The 12,021-nt window shown below is 37.3% G+C and overlaps 1 protein-coding gene across 1 annotated transcript; it reads right to left on the reverse strand.

Annotated features, from left to right (window-relative positions):
- Positions 1-971: 971 nt before the first annotated feature.
- On the reverse strand, positions 972-4,524 carry LOC100377467 (ectonucleotide pyrophosphatase/phosphodiesterase family member 5-like). Its single transcript, XM_085505223.1, has 4 exons — positions 3,708-4,524; positions 2,753-2,926; positions 2,116-2,343; positions 972-1,198 (listed from the first exon to the last, which is right to left on the reverse strand). The coding sequence occupies exons 1-4, from the start codon at positions 4,522-4,524 to the stop codon at positions 972-974; spliced, it is 1,446 nt and encodes a 481-aa protein (XP_085361349.1).
- Between the last annotated feature and the right edge of the window lie 7,497 nt (positions 4,525-12,021).

Below are 12,021 nucleotides of genomic sequence, written 5' to 3' on the forward strand. Positions count from 1 at the left end.
TCGTAAAATGATTCGCTTTCGTATTTGTTATGAATGAGCTCACGATTCATTTTGGAACTGTGACACCGTCATAGACCAATTGATCAAAATAAGGTGTCTCTACTTTTCTCCAAATAATCCCACCTGAAGCCGTCAAAGCAGACCAGTAAAGTACTAGTAAACAAACTCTCTTCATAGGCGGCAGAGAGCCAAATAATAACTAAACTATATACAGCGGACGTATACCTGTCTCAAGTTCACACAATGAATGAAATTCTGAGGACGTTAAATATTAATTTCTATAAATCAAAATGGCATCTACAATTAAATTGACAAGTCCTGGAATGAGTTTTCATTAATATTGACGAGTTAGTTCAACGTCATTTTTATTATTCAACCGGTCATAGAATAACTTATATGAACTATTTTATTATATTATATTTGAATTTTTATTCAATATATACCTCCCCATGTTATGCACGTTGTTTAATTACCATATATAGTGGCCTTATCAAAACTTGTGTTGTGCGTAAACTTCCCGTCATGCAATATATCGCCATGGTGACGTCAGTTCAACCCAGTCATCATACATGATGTCACAATTCCAGGGAGTACGCAATCTCCATATTGATTACATTAGACTTAGTTGCTGAATAGGATTGGCTTCAAATCTGGTTTGCCGTTAAAGCGGGGGAGTCGTCACCTGCGCATGCGTCAGATGTCCATAGCGTGTCACTAGAAACAAGCGTCTACTCCCGAGCCTTTGCGTTTTTTAGCGTGTGTTGTTATCGTCAGTTGGGACTCAATTTCCGCGCGTGCGCAGGTGACGACCCTCCCGCATTAATTATCCCGACATACAATAGGGATAGAGATTTTAGATCGGACTACATACACAACAAAATGGCTCTAGTGTAGCATACTCAATATTATCAACGCTTATGTCCAGGTTTCACAATTTTGACACAGTTGGAGATAATGGAACTGCGGTTCAACTATAATTCTGTGTTGTCCACATCCACTTGTCGTAGTGTATCGGACAGTCTATGTCCTGGCACTGTAGATTCCACTGTCTGGCTGTCTTTTCCGGGTAAAAGTGGCACATCGTCATCCAGTTTTAAGTTGATAGAACCGGAATGGTGACCTTTGAAATGTTTCCATAGATACACGGGTGCTAACAATATGACACTAATCAATGCAATTGAACAAACAATGATGATGGCTATAAGAAAGAGAAAACATAATATAAATTGTTCTGAGAATAATTTCACACATTTGTCACAAAAACAATTGATTGACTGATGATTAGTTTCGACGTCATAATTATTGAAGCAATTGGCCAACGCCGAAAGCGGGTATATCATGAGATTTCGCAAAATTCACCGTGACCGTGACGGATTACACAATTGCTCATGTGTAATATGGTGTGGATTGTGCTAAATCGAGTGGTATATATGTATTCGGCGGTGGTTAATTGCCATTATATTATATTAACTTTAAAGCATCAAACACCATGATACAGTACTGACACGTTCTTTGCAACGGTAGAAAAATAAAAAAATTGGCCCTGGAACTAGCATACAACATGTACACATACACTGAGCGGCGGAACAAATTCGCACCCGTATTTCGGATTTGCGAGGTTCATTCATTCGGCAGTGTGGATGTGTGTAAAATCGCCATAGTTTTTAAAAATAAGCAGACGCCGAATAGTTCCGTCCGCCAAATTACATTATGAGGACCGACATAACTTGCATAATTAAAACACGCTCTTACCCAATCAGAATGACGCAATCGGACACTTATCTTGCTGGGATAACACCCCTCTCCCACAGACTATTACGAGCATACTATTGTGGATATCGGTGATTTATTCATTTTTTTGAATTGTTTGGTCGTGGGAGGATGTTGTTTCAATATCGATTTGTGTGATAAAAATCAGTGGCAAAATGTTGTTACCGTATTCATTTTTATGATACAAAATCTAGACAAAGCTTGGAAACAGCATTGATCTTGCTGACCTAAAGCTTATGTTAATTAAAGGTACGTACCATGAATGTAAAACAATCATGTCCGACGGGTCTCAAATAAAAATGCAAATAAAATGATGTTATATCATGCACCAATGGTTATACGTACCTAAGTGACCAGACAAGTACACAAACGAATGACTCGAAGTCAGTATATGATTCACCGCACTTAAACTACCATTGTGAGGTCCAGGTTGAAGATTCATAATATGGCAGATCAACGGGTAGACATCAACGTTATTGAATGGCTTGGAAGTAAAGTTACTTTTGAACGCTGGTCCATGAGCTATGAAGAACGCACGCATAGATTTATAGCGATTGTCATAGCCGTGGCCACCTTTATCATGAAAAATATGAATAAAATGTATGAAAAAAATAGTATTACTATTATTATTATTATTATCATTATATATATATATATATATATAAACAATATTGTTTAAAAAAGTCAGCTTTTGCTTACGGTCTTTAAACGCAACACAAGGTTATAACACCCATGGGAGACATCCAGGCGACGCCATGTTTTTTTTTTGTACGGGAATGGGAAATCGCTCTCACAAACGTAAGAAGCATTATAAATTACAGTTTCAGTGGAGTAGTTTCTCGTGATGAACTGTTATATAATTAGAAATTTTGAAAATTAGCTACATCGTTGAAAAACATTAATTTCAAGTTGACAACGTCATAGTTTGATACGCCGAATAATTCTACATCTAATATTTTATCCAAGCATAATTACACATTACCTTTGAGATGTTTGTTTGATGCAATGCTCCAGCCTTCACTCGCAACCAATAGAATAGGCATGATACGTGGATTGTTTCGATAATGAAAATGTTCTGGTATATCTTCTTTTTTATAAACGGTCAAATTAGGATGTTTGTTGTACAATGCGTGGTATATAATATCAATGTCTCTGTCTTAGAAAGGAAAAAGAAGAAGAAAACAAGCCCATAGTTACTAACAATGATAAATTGTGAGCAAAGAGAAAATGCATTTTGGTGAGCAAAACAGTAAACGGTTTAGTAACGCTTTACTTGCCAAAATCGCCGACAAAAAATTACGTAACAGATGTATTATTTTATGTTTTACTTATTTTGGCGAGATCTCGACTTGATTTGTTGAAATCATTTTCTATGTTTGAGCTCCTGTCGGACTTAGTGAGCAAATTTGAACATTTTTCTCAATGTTTACGTTTGCCATTTCTTGTCGATGTTTGTGAGAAACTTTACTCAACGCCTCGGAATATTGCTTATCATAAATTTGCCCACCACTTACAAAACCCAGTAATATTCAAGTAAGAAAGTAGAAGCCTGCTATTAATTTATAAGAAGTTTTCCTTAAATCGCACGCCAATATTCATTTAGTTTCTATTGAGAAGTTCTAGTATTGCCATTTATCAAAATCCGATTGTTTTTACATACATGTATGTTGAAACACCAAATTTACGTAAAAGGCTCTTGAGCCTTACAAACGTAATAAGCTAGACCGATCAGCGATAAAAAAAAAACGGAACGCAAGCGTGGAAATTGGGACAACAAACAACACACAGCGTTATGGTAGGACGCCATTTTGAACCAAAGCTTGACCTGGCAACTGTTGTCAGGGTTTCTCGCGGAATCTAGTAGTGAGCGGAACATCCACTACTTATGAAACACACTGGAATTATCTACGTTGTTTTACATTTCATAGACGACTTACTATTATACGGTCTAACTGATACCACCTGTCTTCCATCAACGATCTCAAACAAATTCAAATTTACGTAGTCTTGCAGCACTATAACTCGTATTTCGGTGTCCAATGTCGTCATTCCGTGATCACTGGTAATAATAATATTGATTTTATCATACAGGTTAGCTTCTTTCAGTCTCTGTATCAGATAACCTGTCGTGTTGTCACACATACGGATGACGTCGAACATTTCTGGCGCTTCCGGGCCATATTGATGTCCACTGTGGTCTGGCTCATTAAAATATAGCAAACCTACGTTAATAGGATTTGATTCTGTGAACCATTCGATAATCTCATCAATGCGCTCCATAAATGGAGTCGTGTCACTATACTTCTTGTAATGGCTCGGTAAAACTCCTTTAATTTCTGTTTCACTGCCTGCCCAGTAGTAAACACCACTCCGACCTCCTTGTAATTGATTGGTCACCCATATCGGTTCGGCCCCCGTGTCCCACCATTTTGTTTCTCTGTTGTCTTTATCGAAATGTTCGCCGAGAATAGGGTCATACATGTGGTTAGCTACGATGCCATGGCTTTCTTCCCACATGCCCGTCGCAATCGTAAAATGATTCGGAAACGAGCTAGTCATGAATGAGCTCACGATTCCTTCCGGAACTGTGACCCCGTCAGAGATCAATTGATCGAAATAAGGCGTTTCCACTTTGTCCAAATAATCCCACCTGAAACCATCAAAGCTGACCAGTAAAGTAAACAAACTTTCTTCGGAGAGCCCAATAATTATAGTTAAACCATACGCAGCGAATATATACCTAGTCACCTCCATTGGTCTTGCATATTAGTGCATTAGCTAAATGCCAAGGTTACACACACGATACAGTGACAGGTATTGACCCGGGTATTTAAAAACTATTTATAAACATAAATATTTATAAACTCAAATGGCAGTATAAATCTGGATGGCAGTTGACATACAATTCAACCAACACAGGAAATGTATGTATTGTGCCATCATCCGTTTTCATTAATATTGATAAGCTTGTTCAACATCATCCAATCAGCTAGCATTTCATAATAAATAAACAATACGTCACAACCACTGCATTCATTCCTCAGCTCCTGAGCGCGAGGTTATTTGTAGATAAGTTGGCGATCGCCGCTGTGTCTGCGGAAGTACTATGGGAGATTGCATGATGGGAGTGAAAAGTCTTTTGATAAGTAAAATAATTTTAGAAAATTGAAAACTAAAGTGACTGTGAAATAAAGGTTGGTTTAAATTATTAAATATCATGACATTTGGATGTAATAATGAAAGGAAATTGAACTGGTATGAAAGGGCAGTACATGTAGCCCGAACGCAAGGTCAGAATCCGGGGTCATAATACGTCACAATACATCCATCAAGGCGGTTGCAAAGTGTCAACAACTATGGATGAGGTAAAAGACATGAAAATACATTAACCATGGTCAATAATCATACGCAAAAAAATACAATAACACGAAATACAGAATATAAAAAAACAAAACAAAAACAGATAACGCTAACAACTATAAGGTAAAATTATGTTGATAAACTTTCCTAGACTGTTGGCAATGAATCTTTTATTCCCATAATATGCTCAAACATATCTTCTTTGGTAATTTTAAAATATTATCATTGTACAATGATAGAGTATTCAAAAAGTTGCTATGTGCCTTTACAATTTCATCCAGTATTCAGTCAAAAAAAGCATGCACTTCATCACCAACAAACTGATCAGAACACTGTGTGCAAAATCTTTGCTCTGAGGGTATTTTTTGGTATCTTAATTTTCAATTGGTAATATATATATATTTAGTTTATATACTGATCGCGTCAATCATAAATTGTCTTATATTGTTTACGTCATTTGTTATTGTTCTGAGTAATCAGATGAGTAATATAAGATGGGAGCGTGTAAAGAGAGCGTGTACATTTCTGAAATGAACATAAAAAACAAGCGCTACTTGGCGCGTGACTGATTTTTCAGCTCCTGAGAGCGAGGTTATTTGTAGATATGTTGGGAGATTGCTGGTATGAAAGGGCAGTACATGTAGCCGGAACGCAAGGTCAGAATCCGGCGTCAAAATACGTCACAATACATCCATCAAGGCGGTTGAAAAGTGTCAACAACTATGGATGAGGTAAAAGACTTCGTTTGCAGTTTGCGTGAATGGCCGGGGAGAAAAAATCATGCAAATTCTGTGCTTCAGTAACTAAGTATTTGCTTTTTCTTTTTTTGTGCAATGGAAATTAATACAAGAAATGCTGCCAATAAACATGTCCTTCTAGTACACAAAACAACCCTGGGACGTTTATCTTTGAGAAATTGGAAAGACGAAAATCCCCTGGGACAGTCGTTGTGAAACAATAGACATGCTTCGCCAGGGTATCAAGTTTATTTTGATTATTTGAAGATGGAAACTGCTGCTTTATGGAAGAGCAAAGTTCAATGTCATTGGCACAGTAATGACGTTTTTAGAGGGGTGACTCGGGAGAGAGTATTCGCCGTGACTCCAGACTTCTCATTTGGGTTCTGTCACCAAACTGTACGTGTTGACGACTCGTATGCACTTCTGGGACTTGTAATAATTTTCTGGAGACTGCATAGCAAAGCACATATTTTCCTTATTAATTGTTTATAGTTTTTATTATCAGTTTGTATTGTTCATAATTATTTACAGTAATAACATATTTTTCCGATTGTGTGCATGCCAGCTTTGCCCACACACAATTAGACAGGATGATATGTACGGATATGTGTGAGTATGTTTCATGGATTAAATGGTCACTCCTTTGCTTCAATTCCAACTACATCTCTGGAAATATCACTTGCTGTTTATCATCCATATTTTGATATCTCACAATGTGTCGATTGCGTATCTGGAAATTCTAACTACTATTTTGCAGAATTTGACCAGCCTTGCTTTTACCAGTCATTTAAGTCAACTCTCATATTTTCCTTCACAGTGAAGGTTAATGCATATATATTGTAAATTACACAGAGGTAACATTACAATACATTTCCCTTCACATTCCCCTGTATTACATAACAATCTTTGAGGTGAGGCAGTTATGGTTCTACAACCATCACCATTTCTCTTGTAAATGATTCAAGGCATGCGCGTGTCATATTGATGTGAACAGTGTTAAGCTTTTGAGCCAGTCACCATAATATATATTTGAATTTAAATGAAAGCCGGGGTACTGATCGAATTTGGTAGTGTTAAAAAAACGAGCGAAATTTAAAAATAAAATAAGCATCTGCAACTTATTTTGCCAGGTGTTTTTGTCCGTGTATTGCTACATTCGATCTGCAAACACGGCGGACAAAACCGAGATAGTGGTTACGGATTAGACAGTACCATTTGATACCATTTAAGGTAGCGAGACTATTATTTGTGTTGAAAATTACGATTTTCACGTTTATTTATTAATTGATGAAATGCACTATAAACTTTCATGTGATAAAGTCAACATAACATAGAATGTCATGTAAGTTGGTTAAAATGTAGATTTTCTGAAGGGAAGCAAGGCAGCCTCAGTAGTGTTTTCCAAAATCACAACACAGGTTTAATCTGTGTGCCTATAAGTTTCAAAGATAAACTCAAGACAAAGCAATGTTAGGATGTGTTATCAGTAGCTATCTGACACACAATGAGTGTTTCCAAACATTTGAGTGGTTTGTCTTCGCCCCTGTTTGTTTCACAGATTAGTCATTTGCATATGAATGTGTCAGACACAAAGTCACACAGCCACTGAAAAAAATCATTGATTATGGTGTTTTCATATGCCGAATTTATCCAATTATAGCTATCCCATTCCTTTATTTTTTTGGTTTCCAATAGCCTTACGCATTTGGATGTCCCTACACATGTTAAATGACGCTTAGTTTCACATATAGGCTTGCTGAAACAGGTAAGTTTTGAGTTTGGTTTTGAAGATTTGGAGCAGAACAAATGTCATTTGGTAATTGATTCCATAAAGATGGTGAGAAATGGGCGAGTGACCATAATTCTTGAGATGAGTTCTAGGTATGACAAGTGTATGTTTCTTACTTGAGAAAAGGGTTCTCTGGTTTTGTTTTTTGTAAATTAGGTCCGATATGTTGGGTGGTGTACGTGAGTAGTAAAATTTTAAAGTGTATCCTATAGTGAACTGGCAGCCAATGTAATTTACGAAGAACAGGAGTGATATGATCAAATTTGTTTGTACGTGAAATTAGACGGGCAGCACAGTTTTGAACCCGCTGAAGCATTGCCGTAACCCAGTTTTAAATTAGGGGTTATAATAGAGTGAATGAGTTTAAGACAGATATGGGAACTCCATATTGGAGGGTTGTTTCTTTAGATGAATGACCATTATTGGCAATTGACTGATGTCTGTCAGTGAGATATAAAGCTAGCCATTGCCAGGCGAGATCACATATGCCCATATCTGCCAGCCCTGCAAAAAGGATGTCACGGTCAATCGTGTCAAAGGCAGCAGACAGGTCTAGGAGGACAAGGATAACATATTGTCCTGCATCAGTACACATTGATATGTCATTGTGGACCTTGATGAGTGCTGTCTCAGTGCTGTGAAATTTCCTATATGTGGACTGGAGAGGTTCCAGAAGAGAGTTCCTAGCAAGATGGTCATTTAGTCTCTTGGCGACGACTTTTTCCAGAACTTTTGAAAGGAAGGGTAGGTTAAAGATGGGTCGGTAATTGCTGATCAAGTGTTTTTCTTTTTGAGCAGAGGCATGACAACTGCAGACTTCAGATTAGCGTACAAGTCCTTATTGGAAAGATAGATTGATGAGATACATGAGCCAGGGTATGTATGTGATAGTATCTGTGATTGAACTTTCTTGAATAAATATATGGGAATTTGGTCGAGGAAACATGATTTAGATTGTGATTGCTTAATGATTCTTGAGTTCCTGTGTAGTAGGCTGGAAGTCGTCCAGATGTACATGTAGCATTTAATGTAGAAATGACTGGATTATTATCACCCTGTCTGTCTAAATCCAAACTATGCCGAATATTGGTGATTTTCTTTGTGAAGTATTCACTAAATGTTTCTGTGAGTTGATTGAGTGAAGAAGGAGTTGTCAGTGGTGATGTTTTATCAGTGGTTAGATTAGATGATAACTGAAATAGTGCTTTTCGATTGTAAGCATTCTCTTCAATTATATCTGAATAGTACTTAGATTTAGCATCTTGAATAAGTTTGCTAACTTTACAACAATGGGTATGGTAAATTTGCTTGTGAATTTTCAGTTTCGTAGTGCTCAACTTCCTTTCATGGAGTCTGTGTGTTTTCTTAGCTACCATTATGTCCGTTGTATACCAATCTGCATTAGGGCGCACATTGATAAGAAGTTTACATTGTGGTGCATGCATGTTTCCTGAGGCACGAGTTGTAATGAGAAATAGCCACATTCACATCTGCTGAAGGTTGACTAGGGTTTAGAGTATCCTTAATGTCACATTCAAAATCTTCCACAACAATATCTGCAATGCGACGATATTTAATTTCCTTTTGAACTAATGGAGGTTTAGGTAGTAAGACTTGTATATGGATTGGAAAATGATCTGAAATATAAACAGTGTCAACAGTGACATTGAGGATTAGGTCAGGGTTTGTGAAGACCAGATCAAGTGTGTGACCATGGGTGTGTGTTGAAGTGTTCACCCACTGCTTTAAGTTACATGAGTCCGAGTATTGGGATCAGATAATCCATTTGCCCAGTGACAATTGAAGTCCTCAATAATAGATATATTGCCAGTGTATGTAGATGAAGTTTCAAGAAGATCTCCAAATTCTTTGAGGAATTTAGAGACAGTGAATTTGTTCTTTGCGTTGGGAGGTGGACGATACACAGTAATAACTTTAAAAGTAGTGCCATGGTAACGCAGAGTGACTTCAACAGCTTCAAAGGTAGTAACATTCTGTAGCGGCTTCCAGGTGGTGACTGTAATACTAGACTTAAATATAAATGCAATCCCTCCACCAGATGATTTCACGTGCGGAAAATGACGGTATGTGTATCCAGCTGGTGTAACTTTGTTAATTATTGGTTCATCGCCACTGGTTTTCAGCCATAACTCTGTGATTGCAAGTGCATCAATATAGTCGGAAATTAGTGTAGCGTGTTTTGAACTATTCAGAAATTACCCTATGCATTCGATTTCTAAATGTTTCATGTAAATCACTGCTACACCTGTTTTAGTGGGAATGAACCTTGTTGTTAGAAAGTTGCTGACATTTGTGTAATTCGTTGTATTTTGTGGTTACTGTAGTTACCATACAATCCCGTTATACAGTGCAGTGCTACTGCAGATCTTGGATTTTGATTTGGCTAACAGGTGTGATAAATACATTTATAGGTTAGGAATATAAAATGGCACACCATTAATACTTAGTTTTGAATGACGTCTTGAAAGATTGGGGGAATGTTGATTGTTTGTACTATAATACCGGTGAGTTTGATAAATTAATTAAATTCATCTATTTTTAAATGAAAACTAAATTTACAGGCGTAAATTTAAACAAAACATTAGTTTGTATTTCAATGTTATTGATTCCCACAATAAGGAATGACTGACCAATAAAGGTCAAGTAGTAATGGAATAGGATGGACAAATGGATGCCTAGATATTGCAGGAATACAAGTCATACTGATGAACCAGATAAAATGCATTTAATTGACGATTACCAAAATTTAAGTCTGGACATTTTGACTATAAGTGTACCATTTGTAGTGCGGCACAGTATAAAGAGAAAACTAACATAATGTAACATTCTTTCGTTTCAAAGAATGACTTAATGGAGTACAGATTGTTTTCTGTGGGGGTTTTAACAATGCTTGTAAATAGCTGAGACTGAAACAAGTCACACTCATAAAAGTAGAGATATAAGGCTGAAATATCTAAGTAGGTTATCTGTCTGGTTAGCATCGGTAGATGCCATCAGGTGTCTCTACTGTATAAGATCTCTGATTGAGATATTGCGTTATTTCTTTTCACCAAAACCAAAATGGAATCATTCTGACAACATATGAGTAGATATTTGACTTGTCTTGTTCACTATTGGATTCCTTGTACTTCGTTGGAACGCGTTTTGCTTTTTCAATTGTGGCTTTTTCTGTTCCACTGCTTTGAAAGGTCTGATTACCAAATGTACCAATTCCAATGTGTGTTCAAACGTGGTGTATATTGGGTTCCATTACCGGTTACCACTTGTTTAGCTATTCCATGCCTCACAAGGTGCTTCTTTGTTGCCTTGTTTGTTTGTCTAGCTCGTAGATGTCACTGTATTAGTCAAAAGTCACAAGATAGTCAGGGTTTTCATGTATGAAGTGATTAGTCGCTACTTTCTCCAATGGACATCGAGGCAACTTATAACTCTTTATTGTTTCCTTTGCCTGACTTGTTCTGCGGGTTTCACATGATGTGATGTGATCACACTATTTTTCCAGGTCCTTATTTGGAGTGTACCAGTTCTAGACTAAGTTCATTGAAAGCTGATTAGTGCACTGTGCTCAATTCCCATGGGGAGTTTGGTTCTGTAGATGAGTGATATAATTGCTCCAAACTTGCTTCTATATTTTCCACTTTTCAATACTTGTGGCGCTGTTACCCACATGTAGAGCATTTGGCGGTAAAACAGGGTTTGTTGCATTCAAACATAGACCCTAAAAATGATTTTAGGGTCTATGGTGCATGATGAAGGTTAAAGAATGCTGGTTGGAGTCGTAGTCAACTTCAGTAGATCTCGACACACAGAAAGACTAGTAGAAAGCTCTATTAAACGCCTGGACGCAAATATGTATGTAGTAACAAAGGAGTCAGATGCACGAAGGAAAACTAAGGGGTCTCTGTCAAAGTGGGGGAAAGTCGTCATCTACGCATGCGTCGCGTGTCATTTTTTAAAAACAAGCGTCTACTCATAAGCCTTTGTGTTTTTAGCATGAGTTGTTATCGTCGCTTGGGACTCAATTCCCGCGCGTGCGCAGGTGACGACCCCTCCGCTTTAACGTGTGAGAGCGCCCTCGCCTGGCAAAATTATTGCCTACAATAATACAACAATAAACCATGGGATATACATGCATTTATTTGCTTATAGAAACCATGTAAAACAATTGTATAAGGGGAACTCAATTGGTTGTGATTATATCAGGTACGCAATCTATTGTACTACATGGAATGATGGAATTATTTACCATAAGTGGGGGAAAGGGGTTATAATCTATTAGACTTCCTTGACTGGTTGAAATTTTACAGGGATGTAATCTACCGCACTCCATTATTAACATAA

This window comes from Saccoglossus kowalevskii, chromosome 11, assembly GCF_978046115.1.
Source record: "Saccoglossus kowalevskii chromosome 11, keSacKowa6.1, whole genome shotgun sequence".
Taxonomy (NCBI): domain Eukaryota; kingdom Metazoa; phylum Hemichordata; class Enteropneusta; family Harrimaniidae; genus Saccoglossus; species Saccoglossus kowalevskii.